The sequence below is a fragment of the Penicillium daleae genome (genome assembly GCF_028827525.1).
Source record: "Penicillium daleae strain IBT 16125 chromosome Unknown utg000007l_segment0_segment0, whole genome shotgun sequence".
NCBI classification, from domain to species: domain Eukaryota; kingdom Fungi; phylum Ascomycota; class Eurotiomycetes; order Eurotiales; family Aspergillaceae; genus Penicillium; species Penicillium daleae.
The window spans coordinates 3,974,272-3,989,864 of record NW_026623155.1 but is presented as its reverse complement, the minus strand read 5'-3'; the positions used below and the strand labels follow the sequence as shown (position 1 = coordinate 3,989,864).

The window sequence follows — 15,593 nt, the reverse complement described above, 5'->3', positions numbered from 1 at the left end:
CCAAACTCAAAAACAACGCAATCGCTCCAGCGAAATGGTATATATCAAACACATCGTAGGCGGCATATAAATCAGACAATAATCAAATCTAAGCCTTGGAAACCACGGAAGCCAGAGCCTGCTCTAGAATGTTCAATCCGGTCTGAATCTGCTCTTCCGTGATCGTCAAAGGAGGAACGAAGCGGATGCAGCCATCACCGGCAGTGATGATCAGCAGGCCGCGCTCACGAGCAGCGGTGATGATATCAGCGGCCTTGGAGGTAAAAGCGGGAGACAGTTGGAGACCGAGGATCAAGCCGCGGCCACGAACCTCCGAGATAACATCTGGGTACTTCTTTTGCAGAGCCTGGAATCCAGAGGTGAAAACCTTCGACTTCTCTTGGACAGCAGCCTGCAGCTCGGGGTCCGCGAGGCGCGCGACGATGTGGTAGGCGACTCGGCAGGCCAGAGGGTTTCCACCAAAGGTAGTCCCATGGTCGCCAGTCTTGATATGAGATGCGACAGTCTTGCCAGAGACAATGGTCGCGCCAATGGGGATACCGTTACCAAGGGCCTTTGCAGTGGTCAAAATATCCGGGTGAGCAGCCTCACCAGACACAGGGGCCAGAGTCGGGTTGCCGTGAGCCCAGAAGCTTCCGGTACGGGCCAGACCGCACTGGATCTCATCGAAAATCAGGACAGCACCGACCTCGTCGCAGCGCTTGCGAAGAGCGGCAAGGAACTCGGGAGTGGCGACGTTGACACCGCCCTCGCCCTGAATAGGTTCGACAATCACACCGCAGGTGTTCTCAGTGATGAGGGTCTGCAGTTGCTCGATATCGTTGTAGTTACCGTACTTAAAACCGGGCAGCATAGGCGAGAAGGGGGTCTGGTACTTGGGGTTGGGGGTAGCAGACAAGGCACCCATTGTACGACCATGGAAGGAGTTGTGGAAGGAGACAAACTCGTGCTTGGCACCGGAGGGATCGATAGACCGGCCGACCTTGCGGGCAAACTTGATCGCAGCCTCGTTGGCTTCGGTACCGGAGTTGGAGATGAAAACCTGGGAAGCATCGCGCATAGCACCAGATTCGCGAGTCAAATTGATGAGAAGCTGGCTCAGGGCACCAGTCCAAGGGTTGTGGTAAAGATTCGAGGCGTGAATGAGAGTCTCGGCCTGTAAGATATCGCACGGATTGTAGTTAGCAGTTGCTCCTCTGGGCCTGCGCGTATCTATGACTCCTTACCTGCTCCGCAATAATCTTGGCAATCTCAGGATCACAGTGACCGAGGGAGTTCACTGCAATACCAGAGGTGAAATCCAAGTACCGTCTGTTCTCCATATCCCACAGGTAGCAGCCCTGTCCCTTCATCATCATCGGAGCGGGGCGAACGTAGGTAGGGACCATGAAGGGTGCGCGCTCATTGATAAACGACACGGTGAGCGAGTCTGGCGAGGGATCGGGATTAGGGAGGGTAGCCTCACTCTGGAAAGAATATGAATTAGTCGAATTGTCCTGTTTAATCCTCGGAATGACCCAAATTACATACCTGCACCTGGCGCTTCACTTCCTGAGGAGCATTGGAGGTTGCCGCAAAGCGTCGCTGGACTGGTGACTCAAAAGAAGAAACCAGCCGAGTTGCGCGAGGCACACGGCGCGCAGCCAAACGAACGGCAGACATTGTCAATTGCAAATTGTCTGCGACTTGCAAAAGCGAATTGGTCGTCGGAGGGGCAGTTGGAGGAGGAAATCAAAGAAGGGCCAACTGCTGGGATGACTCGACGGGCGGAGAACCCAAAAATTAAGGCGATATCGGGATCGGATCGGCAAGTCTTAGTCATTTTGGGTGGTTCGGCGCCACCTCCCGAGGCTTGAGGCATTGGAGATTATTATTCCCGCGGCTCGACTTCTCTTTCCGTCTAACTGCTCATTGATCACTGAAAAATCCCTCCCCAAACCCTACAATCATGACATCTTCCCTGCTGTTGCGCCGCGTATGCGCTCCTTCCTTCACCAGCCGACTGGCTACCCGATCGCTCTCCACAACAGCCGTCTTGCGCAGCGACGACGGTAAACCATCGTTCGGATTCAAGCATTCTCCCGCTCCTCCACGCCTCCCCAAAGAAGAACAAGAGATCTTTGAAGAACTGCAACGTCGCTCGACGGGTGCTTTCAGCACACCCCAGGTCAATCAGTCACCGCAATCCGAGGCTCGGCCCGAAATCAAGGTCAACGGCAGTGGCGAGGAGCTTCACCCAGATGCGCCGCAAGGTCTGAAGCCTGAATTCGAGGGCGAGACGAATCCCAAGACGGGAGAAATCGGTGGACCTAAGAATGAGCCTTTGCGATGGGGATCTGGTGGTGATTGGAGCTATGGAGGTCGTGTGACCGATTTCTAAAGGCCAATCGTTTGAGGAGACTTTTGCATAACGCTGGCGTTGATTCACATCTCTACTCTGCCGAGATATTCCGATACGAGACACAATGTATATAAATTGGGGGGTTATCCAGGCCCGATGAACTTGAATCACTGGACTGGACTGGATAGTGTATAATATAGTGGACTGAATGTACGAAAGCACCCGTAACTGATCAAGATTCAAATTCGCTCAAAGTATGAAGACAGAGAAATTCATATGACACAAGTGAAGCAGGGATGGCTATCACTGAGCATCACTTTTTATTCTGCCAGCCGGCCTAGAGTGGCCTTGCCGGCTCGGCTGTCGTTGACTCGGCCCAATTCCCCGCTAATCCACGAGCCGATCCGCGACATCTCCTCGAGGCTGACACCCGTGTGCATCCCCAAGCTGTGGATGGTGTGGACGAGATCCTCCGTGGAGACATTACCGGTGGCACCCTTGGAGTACGGGCACCCTCCCAATCCTCCAACGCTGCTGTCGAAAATCCGGACACCATGCTCCAGCCCGACAATGGTGTTCACCAAGGCCTGTCCGTAAGTATCGTGGAAATGAAGAGCCAGATCCGTGTTGGCAATTCCAGCCGCCTTCAGGGCCTGAAGGAGTTCCATGGTCCGCGGCGCAGTGCCCATGCCCGTGGTGTCAGCGACTGACACTTCATCTGCGCCCATCTCCAAGAGGGTAGCCGTAATTTCGGCCACCTTGGACGGGCTCACCTCTGGACCTTCGTAGGGACAGCCCAGCGCAACTGAGACATATCCTCGCACGCGAATGTTCTTCGTCTTGGCCAGCGTAACGATAGGTTTGATACGCTCCAAGGACTCGGCGATGGTACAATTGGTGTTAGCCTTCGAGAACGACTCCGTAGCGGCTGCAAAAAGGGAGACTTCTGTCGTTGTCGCCGACTTGGATTCTGAGCCGGGCGAGTCTGCCGGGACGCCGGTTGCATCCATGATCTTGACCAAGCTCTCCAACCCCTTGATGTTGGGGACTAGATAATTATAGGCGATTGTACTTTGAGATGGTGGAGGTGATGTGAGAAGTTGTTCGCAAATCTCAGCCGTACTGGCCATCTTCAATCAATCACACAAAACTTGTTAGTCTTCCACGCTGACCGATGCGCCGAGATACTCCGAAGGCCCATACCTGTGGTACCCATTTGGCCGGAACAAAGGAGCCGGCCTCGATGGTGGTGACACCAGTCTTGGCCAGCCTCCGAATCAGCTCCATTTTCGTCTCCATGGGTATAGACTTTTTCTCATTCTGCAGTCCATCGCGAGGGCCAACTTCCACGATACGAACGTGGTCCGAGGCTAACCGCGACTCGGTCGAAAGGAAGCGTTTGGAGAGAGGCGCCCGAAAGGCTGAGAGTAGACGTAGGCGAGAGTAAGTCGCCATCCTGGTGACTTCAAAGAGCAATAACAGACTCCAAGGAGGTATCAGGGAGAAACCGAATAAGCAAAGACGAGAAGAGAGGAGGGAAGAGCCAAGGATTATGTACTGCGTAAGAGGAAAGGAACGAGGGGAGAGCTCGTCCGATGCGGAGAGAGCCTTACTCCTTTGGGTTTAGTGCGCGAACAGTCACGCCCCACCGAAGAAAAAGATAAAAACGATAGAAAGAGTGGGGTGATCTTCCACAACTCTTCAGAGGACTCGTGAATTCAGGATCGATCACTTCTGTCAGCATGGAGGACACGTCCAATACCCCCGGCAGTCAGATGCGACAGCCCAAGAAGAGATTCGTCGGTCGACGGACTGCCGAAGCCCAAGCGCAAAAGGACGCCTCAAGCCAGAATGATGTCGAATCCACGGCAGTGCAGACAGGTAGGTAGGATCTGCCGGTACTGATCGGGGCTCGTTTCTAACGTATTTATGCCACCAGCCGCCCCAAGGAGGGCTCCTCGGACACTAAATCAAGTACCTCCGGAAATCCTAAATGACCCGGAGATCCAAGCCGCCATCGACCTCCTCCCCAAGAATTACTCATTCGAGATCCCAAAGACAATCCACCGAGTACGCTCTTCAGGAGCGAAGCGCGTTGCGTTGCAGTTCCCCGAGGGACTCTTGATCTTTGCGACAACTATCTCAGACATTCTCACACAATTCTGTCCCGGTATCGAGACGTTAATCATGGGTGATGTGACATACGGTGCATGCTGCATTGACGACTACACGGCGCGAGCCCTGGGGTGTGATCTTTTGGTCCACTATGCACACAGCTGCCTGATCCCCGTGGATGTGACCAAGATTAAGACACTATATATCTTCGTCGACATTAGCATCGATACCAGCCACCTCATCGCCACCCTCGAACGCAACTTTAAGCCCGGCCAAACCATCGCTACTGTCGGCACAATCCAGTTCAACGCAACCCTACACGGACTTAAGGCGGTCTTGGAGCGCGCTGGCTTCCGAGTCGTGATTCCTCAAATCATGCCGCTCTCCAAGGGTGAGATTCTGGGTTGCACTTCGCCCCAACTGCCTGAATCCGAGGTCGACGTTCTTCTCTATCTGGGCGATGGCCGTTTCCACCTTGAATCCGCCATGATTCACAACCCGACGATCCCCGCATATCGCTACGATCCATACTCACGTACCCTCACTCGTGAGTCATACGATCATAATGAAATGCACACCATCCGCCGAGATGCGATCGCTACTGCCAAATCCGCTAAGAAATGGGGAATCATCTTGGGGTCGCTTGGACGTCAAGGTAATCCCAACACCATGGCAATGATTGAACGCCACCTCGCGGAGCGAGGCATTCCTGTCGTGAATCTCTTGTTGAGTGAGATCTTCCCCGGAAAGCTGGCTTCCATGTCCGACGTCGAGTGCTGGGTGCAAATTGCTTGCCCGCGGTTGAGTATTGATTGGGGCTATGCCTTCTCTCGGCCATTGCTGACGCCATATGAGGCGCTTATTGCCCTCGGTGTTCGTGAGAACTGGGACAAAGCGAACAATGGTATTTACCCGATGGACTTTTATGCCAAGGAGGGACTGGGTCGGACGAAGCCTGAGCAGACCATTCGTGCGGCTTGATCTGCCATGTCTGTGGTGTCATGCAATTATACGACCATTCAAAATGTTTATACCCCCATATAGAGCACTCGGCAGCAGGTCTGGCCTTGTATACAAAAATCGAAGATAGAGCTCAATATTTATGCACATTGAAATGAATAAAACAATATATTCCTCTTGCTGTGGTCGAACAGGCTCGAACTAGCTCATTCGAAACAACGTTCTCAACCTAGCTCAAACTCAAGCTCTTTTGTGGTACGCAGTTCGGTCTAGAGGATCGTTGTACCCACTCCAGGTCATTACTTTCGTCCCATGAGGGACTACTATTTGACACGCATCAAATCAGTTTGAGCTAGCCCTGGATGATAGATAGCACGTCTCCTTTCTAAAATATTCTCTGTTCTAGTCTATCTAAAAGAATTGCGAATGTCTATGCCCAATGCTACCTCCTCGCAATGCTTTCACCCGCTTTCTCCCAGCTCAGAGCATCCCTTTCTTGTTTCCTCCCCTCGCCTTCTCTTGCTCATACTTAGAAACCGCCTCAATCATTTTCTCCCTTGGTGGCTCACAGCCCGTCCAGAGATAGAACTGATCATATGCCTGAGCAAGCAAAACTTCTACCCCAGTCACCGTATCCCATCCCTCATGTCTCTGTGCCACACTCAGTAGTGGCGTCTGCCTCGGTTTATATGACATATCAATGCAAATACCCCTTGATCCAAAGATGGCGGAAAATTGATCTTCAGTGGTGGTCTCGGCGGGAACAGTGCCCACGATCACGTCCGGGTGTTCAGGAAGTGCGTCAAGACTCTTGATGACTCTGATCTCGAAGACATCCTTGAAATCTTCCTTGACTTTCTCCGCAGTGGCAAGAGTTCGATTAACCAGATAGATAGACCGAAGGCCTGATGTGTGCATAGCATATAATGCTGCCCGTGAAGCACCTCCCGCACCAATCACAAGGCCAATATCCGATCGTTGAGCCGTTCTCGCCGCGTAATCCGTCATGATTCTGTGCAGTCCGGACCAGTCGGTATTATCGCCAACAATATGCCGCTCATTGCCAGTTCCCTTGACAATGAGAGTGTTGATTGCTCCGATCAAACGAGCGGTCTCAGTCTGGCCGGTGCATAACTTGTGGACTTGCAGCTTATGGGGCATCGTGACGCTAGCGCCGCCAAATTGCTTGTCCAGGATCAAATGAGCAACTCCATCGATGTGTGAAGACTCTCTGATGTCGTATTTGTATGGCAGATCATGATGCGTGAATCCGGCGTTGTGAATGGTCGGTGAAATACTGAACGAGATCCCGCTACCGAAGATGTGGAAGTTCTTGGGTGAGAGGGCGTGGTCTGCAAGGGATCCGGATTGGGTCATTTCGCGTGAAACTTATTTCTGATATTTATTGAGAATCAGATATTAAAAGTTTTTCTCGAGATTATGTACAGTGGGCAGATATCTTTGTATACCATCCAAGCTCGGCAATCTGGTCCGGCCATGAGCTTAACCGTGAGATGGCGCCGCCGTCGGCTAAGACATCGTGCCATGATCGAGTGCTCTCGCGAAAGGCAATGAATTAAACCGATGTATTTTTCTCCATCATATTTACAAATGAGATGTGTGAGTCTTCCTATCGTTGAATAGCATCACACGAATTCATCCAGTTCGGAAGATCGACCCTCTGCGCCCTCCTCTCTTTTGCAACAACCGCTAAGCATCATGGAGCAGTCACAATCAGAAGAGAGAACCCTCCATCTGGTCGGTGTGGGCGTCACTCATTCCATAGCTCCGGAAATGCACAACTATATTGCAAAATCACTGGGGCTTCCATGGACGTTCTATGCGACCGAATGCCCGACACTCGAAGACTTGCTCGCCCTGGCAAAGAAGTCTACCACGGCTGGCCTGGTAGTCACAATGCCCTACAAAAATTCGGTCATGAAGCATCTCGACGAGATCGATGACCTGGCAACCATCATTGGCGCTTGCAACAATGTTTACCTCAAAGATGACGGTCACAGACGTCTATGCGGCACCAACACCGACTGGAGAGGTGTTCAAGGCTGTCTCTTGGAAAAGGGCGAGGAGAATAATCGACCCTCAGCAGAAAGTCCAGCATCTGCTCTTGTCGTCGGAGCAGGTGGTGCAAGTCGTGCAGCTGTCTACGCCCTTGCCAACCACCTTCACTGTCCGACCATCTACATTTTAAATCGAGACGATCAGGAGGTGGAGAGTCTCATCAATGACTCGCGGCGACTACCTGCAATCCCCAACATCATCCATGTCAAAACTTTGAAGGAGGCAGAGACCCTGCCAACACCACACTATGTTGTTGGAACTGTACCCGATTTTGAGCCCATCTCAGAGTCTGAGTTGGTTGTAGCTTCGATTTTGAAACACTTCCTTTCTAGATCCGAGAAGGGCGTGTTGCTGGATATGTGTTTCAAACCACGAAGGACGAGAATGATCAAGTTGGCTGAGCAGTTAGATTGGCCGTGTGTCGAGGGTACTCATGTCATCGGTTACCAGATCGAAGAGCAATGGCGCCTGTGGTCGGGCGAGGAGCGGCTTCAAAAGCTGGATCGAGAGGGAGCCTGGAATGTCTTGTTGAAGGCTGCCGAGGAGAGCAAAGGAATCAATTTCTAGATTGTGAGAGTCTGTATAGTCCGATAATCGAATCATGGTCTATAAATTTATCTTAACCGTTCTTTTCTTTCTCTCCAATGTTAAACTAAAATGGCCCTCCCATCTAAAAAGCTTCAGCTCCATCTACTTCCTCCCTCCCCCACTTCCCAACATGTTGGTTTGTCCGGAGGGGATTGGCGGGTATTCCGTCGGCAGTGGCATTAGCCGTGCCCCCGGATATCCCGAAGCCGGTATATAATCGCATCCCATCCCGGAGCTAGAACATCGACCACCACTTACACGTGAGATCTTGAAGTACACTATGCTTGACCTACACTCTCTCCCCGAAGGCACATGGCCTGAGCAGGCCATTCGTAACAACGGCCCCGACAACCTCGTCTTGGAACGAGCAAAGCTGCGCGAGCTTGCGGAGGGCTGGCCCTGCTACCGGTAGATTATGATCTCATAATCCTCAAATTTCCAATCTCCAACTAACGAACCTCCATAGCGATGCTTGTGAATGGGAGAACTTTGAGTCAATCTTCCACGAGGACGCCCATGTATACACGACCTGGTCCGGGCGAGTTCATTATAAAGATTTCATTGCCGCCTCCAAGGCCGGCATGGACAAAGGTGCCTTTATCATGCACCGCTGCCACGGATTAACCACGGACATCACCCCCGACGCCACCCGTGCCGTCACCAAGATGAAGGCGACAATCACGCAGCGCTTCACAATTGACGGATGCGAGGTTGATGCAGAGGCAGACTGCCGATTCTGTTTCTTCTTTGAAAATGTCAACGGCCGCTGGGGCGCCCGGTTCGTTCGTCATTGGTACGAGAAGGACAAACTGCTTCCTGTCAATCCGAACAAAATCCCACGCATCAATGATGAGAAACTCAATTCTTATCCTGAGGGGTACAAGTGTCTTGCCTACTGTCAGGAGCTTACGATGGGTGTCACCGTACTTAAGGATATGCCTGGACACAGAAGACATGTTGGTACTATCTGTGGAGAAAAGCATGATCTGCTATATCGGCTTTCTAAGGACTGGCTGGATGGAAAAGCCATTGATGTATAAGTGGGAAAGCCCGTTTAACCGTGTTTAGAATCAAGTAAAATCATGTAAAAATTCAGATTATGATTGAATTGTGAAAGAGTTATCCTGGCGTCGAGACCCTCTGTATTATGTTGAAAAAATTCTCTCTATGAACTACCAGCTACGTGCACATGGATGCTAGATTACACTTTGCGGTGCCTCTTATGTCCTATTCTATTGGGATCTTTCCATTCGATCTTCTAATCCATGCTCACCCGTAAAGTGTCCTCAAGGGCTCTAGAGATACTAACGAACAAGCTCAGTAAGCGAAAGATCTCGAAAAACAAATTGAAAATTTCTCTTTACTCTAACTGGAGTCGTTGCTGGAATTTCTTCCAGGCTGCAATACCCCTTGCTGCATGCTCATCAGGGACATGTTGGCCCGGCTCAGCCATAGTCCTGGAAAACAGCTCCATCGAAACATAGCCCTCATACCCAAGTCCATGGATAATCGTCCGTGCAACATCCTCCACTGGCAAATACGCACCCCGATCTTCCTCGTACATGAACGTCCTTGCGTTCCGCGACCAGCTCATCCGTGCTGGTTGACCATCCACATGGAATGGGTGACCCGGAACCAGCGGCGATTCCATACGCTCAGCATCCACAACTTGAATATAAAACACCTTGGCCAGATCAACTTCTGCTACCATCCGCTCTAAGGATAGCTTCAGGTCTGCATCTGCATTGGGCGTCTTGCCCGTCGGATCGGCTGGATCTGCCCAAACGCGCCCAGCGATATTGAAGGTGTCGAGGCACATGCCAAAGTTAGGCCTGTCGACGCGTTTGACCACTTCCCACAGTTTTTCCCAAGTATCGATGTAAGTGCTCCAGCACAAGTTCTCGTAGGCAAAGCGCACAACCGGATTCTCTGCAGCACCCATGTCGGCTAACTGTCGTAGATCGGCAGCGATAATATCCAGGTCGTCCGTCAACTGCTCCGCCGGGAGGAAATTAGCGGGAATTTGAATGGTGTTGGTGCTGAGTTGTTTGGCAATTTGAAGCCAAAGTTTCATTTTCTCGATCAATCTGGCGTGTTGTTCGCGGTCCTTGAGACCTTCGTAGAAGAGGAATGGCTGGAGACCGATCACCTCGAGCCCTTGCGCCTGGCACGCTTCATGAGCACGATCTGCAGCGCTGAGAATATGTTCCGCAGAGGGAGTCTCTTGCCCAGAACTCTCCCGTGCAGCGTATTCAAGATCTTCATAGAAGATCTCAATTCCCTTGAAACCAGCCTTTGCCGCTTGGTCGATCTTGTAGTTGAGGTTGTGTAGCCACGCCCGTCCGAGGGACGCGCTCATGATAGCGGGTTGGTATTTCATGGTTTTTTTCTTGTTGGTATTTGCTGGACTTGGATAGATTTATTGGCTTCAGTGAGAATGTTATTCTTTTGACGATTTCGGTGGGATGCAGCTTCAACGTCATTTTGAGGGGCATAGGTTAAAGTCTTAGCCTAGCTCAACCTGAGCATGAGCGGGCTCTACTCGACGCCGAGGGTCAGCCAGATGCCCCACCTCTGTTCGCACTTTCGGTCGAGGGTATATGGGATAACTCGTTGTCTTGAAACAATGACCATGGCAAGCCAGGACTCACAACCCTACTGATGAACATGGAGATAACTACACCTGCTTGAGAACTCGACATTCTAGTGCCAATCAAATTGAAGCTTTAATTTGTACATATTACAGGATACTCTCCGGGCTTTCGTGATGAATGTCTCATTTCTGCTTGTTAAGAGCGGGTTTAGTAAGATTAGTTCTAGGTATCCAAGAAAAAGATCGCTCTCAGTGAACGAATCCATGTTTGATAGACTGCTCACGAATCGCACCTCGCATCACATGAATTGGAGCTGGTCGCTTGGTGAAGATCTCATACTGAACAATGCCTTGCTCAATCAGAACCATAAGTCCATCTACTACCACCCACCCTTTCGACGCACGTGGGAGAAACTGCTCCATCAATCGAGTCCTCGACGGGCCATATCCAACCTGAAAATCGGTCAACTTCACTCTTTGAATGTATGACTAGTCTCACTTACCTCGAGATACACGCCGCCTGTTCGACTTCCAAGCCATTGCTCTGACAGAAGCATGTTGATCGGCCGTTCGCTCCCCAGTTCATATGGCGGAATACAAGAAGTGACTATACTCGGTAAACGACAGTCTGAAGGCCAAGGGTCCTCCGGCGAACATAGCACGTGCAGTTGCAAATTCACTCCAGGCTTTGACTGCGCCCACTGGCGGAAGTAATCTGCAAGCTTCTGCGCATTCTCAACAGATCGGTTATAGATGCACATTCTCCGAACGCCAAGCTCGTAGCATGCGTAAATTGCAGCGTGGGCCATTCCTCCAGCCCCAATAATCAAAGCCGCGGTGCCATCGCGAACTGCATTTGCAGGCGAGAGGTGCTTATGAATGCAGTCTCTGATGCCAATGTAATCTGTATTATAGCCCCGACGAATGGTGACCATTTCACCGTTGGGAAGTTGACTGTGTTCCAGCACTACCGTGTTGACCGCGTTAATATCCTTTGCGTCTGAGCTGACTTCATCAAGGAAAGGTAAGATTGCTGATTTGTATGGAAGAGAGATTGTTACGCCACCGTGGTTCTTATCTTCCAAGAGTCGGTGAATATCTGATAGCTTTTCACTTTGGAGGGTATCGTAAACATGTGGCAAACCACAAGCCTCGTAGGCAGTGTTGTGCATCGGTGCCGAGAGACTGTACTTCACACTTTGCCCAAAGATGGTGAAGACTTTTTTCGACTGCAAGAAACACGCAGTCAATGCACATTGTGCCTCTTTCATTGATATACCCGTCTGGTTCAATGACGGGGGCACAACTGGTGACAAGGTTCGGCCCAGACAAATCGAGGGCTTCCCCAGTGGTCCGGTATTGTAGGCGATGATGGGAATTTTCGAGGTCGATTGCAGATCTTGCAAGAAGCAAAAGCAGAGGTCGTTCTGATCTGGCGTTACTGCTTCGCCTGTCACTCGTATAGCATCAAATTTTGAAGTCCCACAAAGCTGTGTAAGGGTTGACGGCGTGAAAGGTCTATGATGATATCCAACAGGACTTTGCTCATGAACTGTGCCAATGATCTTGGTATAGCCCTTTGCAGAACTGAGTTTGGAGAAAAGACCATTGTCGCATTCAAGACAACATGTGAGAGCATCTGGGGCAAGTCGAAGGATATTCGCGAGGGTCTCGTGGTAACTAAAAGCCGAGTGCGTTGAATGTGGTGCTGATACATCAACGATAATTGGAACACGGGAATGTTTCCTCAACAGGGCGATATGGCGTACTAGCTTCTCTGTCAAGCTGGTGGACTTTAAATCATCGGGCTGAACCAGGAGTGTAATGGCATCAGCGCCAGACTCGAGCGATTCCAGATCAAGCCCCGGTTGATCCAGATATGACACAGGAACTTGTAGAGCGTATGTATGTGATTTGGAAAACGGATCAAGTGAGAAAACTTGGCGGTGATCTCTACCGAAAATCCTATGAAGGAATGCCACAAATACTCTCTCGGTCTCCTTGAGCTTGAGGTATGTGGGTAGCGTTGGGCCGCTCTGGGATTCACTTTGGGTGTGGTTGAAGAAGTCAAAATTGGTACAAGACTCGAAGAAGGCATTCACGACCTCGAATATGCGACTGAACTTGTCTGGGCTGGTACCGGAGAGCCGTTGTAGATCATTCTCATCTCGTCGCACATAGATAACCGGATGTCGCTGACCACATTCGGTCAAAAGAGTCCGCTGCAAAGGACTTGCTGTGCCCCCAAGGCCAACAATGACACAACCTTTGTCATGTTTCGTGAGAATGTCCTTTGATATTTGCAATTCAAGTTCGCGATATCGTGCTAGGCCATGACGAGCTATGAACTCTTGAGGCGATGATTGGACTTCTTGGTTGAAAACCGCGTCGAAGTCAACGAAACGTCTTCGCAATGCGACCGATGCGATAATTCCAAGTGTCTTCTTGCCAGCACCAAATAACCCGACGAGTAATATGGTCGCATCTGAACTATACTGTCGGTGAGCGCCAAGAGCCTCGTGCGCGGATGCTGGTGGCGTACTGCTGTACTTCAAAGGGCCAGGAGAGCTGTCAATAGCACTCATTTCAGATTGAGTGTCTCGAGCATGGAGCAAAGCTTTGCAATATCAGTAGATACTGATTTCTTCTCAATGTTGGAACATACCTGAGCGTGGCTGGTCGTCAAGTCTTCCACAGAATTACCATCGGCTAAAGTCAAGGCCGATCACCTGATCTTTCGCCACCCTCAATCGACCAAACCACATCCATCTCTCATAGGTGAAGCAGTGACTCAATTAATTATGTCGGATGACTGATATGCACGACTCCAATGTCCAGTCCACGCCCGTCGAAAAGACAGCGCATCTATCGTGCTTGTGATCAATGCCGACGTCGCAAATCCAAGTGTGATGGGGAGCAGCCCGTCTGCAAGATATGTCATGCTGCCAATCGAACGTGCACATACCAAACTGGTGGAGGTCGACGGGGCTTACCGTCCGGCTATGTTCGAAGCCTTGAAATTACCCTTGGCCTTGTTCTTCAGACTGTGCCTGGCAGTGAGGGCATGGTGTATACCCTCATAAGAGATGCACGAGGCAAAGGCAATTTCCTGAAGAGTGGACAGGCAGATCATCTTGTGTCCATTTGGCGGGAATCAAGGTTATCTCGAGACGTGAATCAACTCTTGAAACCGGATCACGAGGATGCTGGCAATGATGGGTCTGACTGGGATCCCGTGGAGACTCGCGATCAAGATGAGAACATGGACGATCATGTCGCTGCACCAACAGATCTTGGTTCGAATGAGACCATGATCATGCAGACTGTCCAAGAGCCTTTGCAAAGCGCTCCGAAAGCGATTGATTGGATGATACCGGAAAATACCGCCGACTTACTCGAATTTTACTTCACCTACACGCACTGCTGGTTCCCCATTCTTGAACGCCGGGAACTACTTCGAGCCATGCATACAAGCCGAACTCGCCCGATACCAAGTGAAGCTCCTTGTCAAATGTTACTATGGAGTGTAATCTCTTATACCTTAATTTTGAGAGGATCTCACGATACCAGCTTACCGTCTCCTTCGGCCATCCAGCTCTCCATCCAAGAGCAGCTTCTGGCAGAACCGGCAGCTTTGGATCTGGGTCACATTCATGCAATCCTGATCTTTGTATTGACGCAAATTTCCCTGGGAAATATCCATATCGCGTGGACCACGATTGGACAGGCCACAAGACTATTATTTGACCTGCCACTTGCCGCAAGAAAGACACGATTCCGACATACCTTCAATGGCTGCGTCTTCCTTGATAATATTCTATCCGCCCTTTTGGGGCGTACACCATGCTTATCCTCAGATGAGCAGTTCGAAGAGGGACCGGTAGAAGACGACGACGTAGACGAGTGGGACGTCTGGTCTGCAAATCGCTCCAACACCGTCAATAGTGGTACGAGCGCTCCTTTGCGTGCCTTGAGCTCCTTCAACATCATAAGGCAGCTCATGCAAGACTTGTCGCAAATTTTGTACCAGACAAAGTCTACTTTTCAACTGGAAGATCTTCTTGACAGCCTACGAGAAAAGCAAGGAGTTCTACTCCAGGATCGTCCATATAGCGGACACAGTGCTAGCACCCCGCCTCTCCTGGTGCTACATCTCGCGTCCACTTTTACGACGCTGTCACTGATCCAGAGGTTTGAGCCGGTCTCGCCTGCGGTCACAGACCTTTGCATCAGAATAATTCATCGTGTGCTTGATATACTTGAACATTATCTTGTACTTGCAGGCGAAGTTGGCATCTCCCCGTTGGTTCATTGCTTTGCACTCCAATGTCAACGGAGCCTCAGCGTCACAAATTCCGCATTGAGCTTGGCGGAAAAGGCAGAGTTGGAGAGTCGCATTCACAACTTTCTGAACCTGACCAGGTCAAAAAACCATCTTGGATGGAAGAGCAAACCTGATGACCCATTCACAGTCCCCTCCCTGAACCAGGGAGGCCGGTCTGCGGCTGTAACAATACCAGAAAGTGAAATCACTATGACCAACTTCGCGGAGTCGTCCATGATGGACTTACCAAATATGACCGACACCAGTAAATATACCACTTCCGCAGTTCTCTCTGGCGCGGATGGATATGATGCTCTTTTCGAAGAGATGGTAACCTCATTCCCATCAAGCAGGTATGTCCATTTGCAACTTGCACCCGCTACCTTTATATTGTACAAAACATCGCCTAACAGCCCTTTTAGGCAGGAACCTGCTTTTGCGCATAATCTGGGATTTTATGACGGAGATCTGGACACGGATTTCTTAGCACAACTCCAGGGTCCTTCAGCGTGACCCTCGCCATTTCGGAGAATATCCGTTCGGCTATGTTTATAACCGACCATTCATACCCATACGAGCATACATAAACATAT

At 50.7% G+C, this 15,593-nt stretch overlaps 10 protein-coding genes across 10 annotated transcripts; 5 read left to right on the top strand and 5 right to left on the bottom strand.

The window, feature by feature from the left end:
* Positions 1 to 88: 88 nt before the first annotated feature.
* N7458_008635 (acetylornithine transaminase) lies at positions 89 to 1,662 on the bottom strand (the record flags this gene model as incomplete). Its single annotated transcript, XM_056912017.1, has 3 exons — positions 89 to 1,156; positions 1,227 to 1,466; positions 1,531 to 1,662. 3 exons carry the CDS (start codon positions 1,660 to 1,662, stop codon positions 89 to 91), a joined length of 1,440 nt encoding a protein of 479 aa, XP_056764843.1.
* Positions 1,663 to 1,948: 286 nt separating this feature from the next.
* Positions 1,949 to 2,380, top strand: N7458_008634 (succinate dehydrogenase assembly factor 4; the record flags this gene model as incomplete). Its single annotated transcript, XM_056912016.1, has 1 exon — positions 1,949 to 2,380. One exon carries the CDS (start codon positions 1,949 to 1,951, stop codon positions 2,378 to 2,380), a length of 432 nt encoding a protein of 143 aa, XP_056764842.1.
* Positions 2,381 to 2,661: 281 nt separating this feature from the next.
* On the bottom strand, positions 2,662 to 3,796 carry N7458_008633 (hydroxymethylglutaryl-CoA lyase; the record flags this gene model as incomplete). The annotated part of the gene is made up of 2 exons (XM_056912015.1): positions 2,662 to 3,471; positions 3,545 to 3,796. 2 exons carry the CDS (start codon positions 3,794 to 3,796, stop codon positions 2,662 to 2,664), a joined length of 1,062 nt encoding a protein of 353 aa, XP_056764841.1.
* A 287-nt stretch (positions 3,797 to 4,083) lies between these two features.
* Positions 4,084 to 5,437, top strand: dph1 (2-(3-amino-3-carboxypropyl)histidine synthase; the record flags this gene model as incomplete). The annotated part of the gene is made up of 2 exons (XM_056912014.1): positions 4,084 to 4,222; positions 4,281 to 5,437. The coding sequence occupies 2 exons, from the start codon at positions 4,084 to 4,086 to the stop codon at positions 5,435 to 5,437; spliced, it is 1,296 nt and encodes a 431-aa protein (XP_056764840.1).
* Positions 5,438 to 5,896: 459 nt separating this feature from the next.
* Positions 5,897 to 6,793, bottom strand: N7458_008631 (shikimate dehydrogenase family protein; the record flags this gene model as incomplete). The annotated part of the gene is made up of 1 exon (XM_056912013.1): positions 5,897 to 6,793. One exon carries the CDS (start codon positions 6,791 to 6,793, stop codon positions 5,897 to 5,899), a length of 897 nt encoding a protein of 298 aa, XP_056764839.1.
* A 342-nt stretch (positions 6,794 to 7,135) lies between these two features.
* On the top strand, positions 7,136 to 8,062 carry N7458_008630 (shikimate dehydrogenase family protein; the record flags this gene model as incomplete). The annotated part of the gene is made up of 1 exon (XM_056912012.1): positions 7,136 to 8,062. One exon carries the CDS (start codon positions 7,136 to 7,138, stop codon positions 8,060 to 8,062), a length of 927 nt encoding a protein of 308 aa, XP_056764838.1.
* A 301-nt stretch (positions 8,063 to 8,363) lies between these two features.
* N7458_008629 (putative pathogenesis associated protein Pep2) lies at positions 8,364 to 9,123 on the top strand (the record flags this gene model as incomplete). The annotated part of the gene is made up of 2 exons (XM_056912011.1): positions 8,364 to 8,491; positions 8,550 to 9,123. The coding sequence occupies 2 exons, from the start codon at positions 8,364 to 8,366 to the stop codon at positions 9,121 to 9,123; spliced, it is 702 nt and encodes a 233-aa protein (XP_056764837.1).
* A 320-nt stretch (positions 9,124 to 9,443) lies between these two features.
* N7458_008628 (sugar phosphate isomerase/epimerase family protein) lies at positions 9,444 to 10,463 on the bottom strand (the record flags this gene model as incomplete). The annotated part of the gene is made up of 1 exon (XM_056912010.1): positions 9,444 to 10,463. The coding sequence occupies one exon, from the start codon at positions 10,461 to 10,463 to the stop codon at positions 9,444 to 9,446; it is 1,020 nt and encodes a 339-aa protein (XP_056764836.1).
* A 462-nt stretch (positions 10,464 to 10,925) lies between these two features.
* On the bottom strand, positions 10,926 to 13,261 carry N7458_008627 (putative pentafunctional AROM polypeptide; the record flags this gene model as incomplete). Its single annotated transcript, XM_056912009.1, has 2 exons — positions 10,926 to 11,129; positions 11,180 to 13,261. The coding sequence occupies 2 exons, from the start codon at positions 13,259 to 13,261 to the stop codon at positions 10,926 to 10,928; spliced, it is 2,286 nt and encodes a 761-aa protein (XP_056764835.1).
* A 245-nt stretch (positions 13,262 to 13,506) lies between these two features.
* N7458_008626 (Zn(II)2Cys6 transcription factor) lies at positions 13,507 to 15,513 on the top strand (the record flags this gene model as incomplete). Its single annotated transcript, XM_056912008.1, has 2 exons — positions 13,507 to 15,353; positions 15,423 to 15,513. The coding sequence occupies 2 exons, from the start codon at positions 13,507 to 13,509 to the stop codon at positions 15,511 to 15,513; spliced, it is 1,938 nt and encodes a 645-aa protein (XP_056764834.1).
* Positions 15,514 to 15,593: the final 80 nt, after the last annotated feature.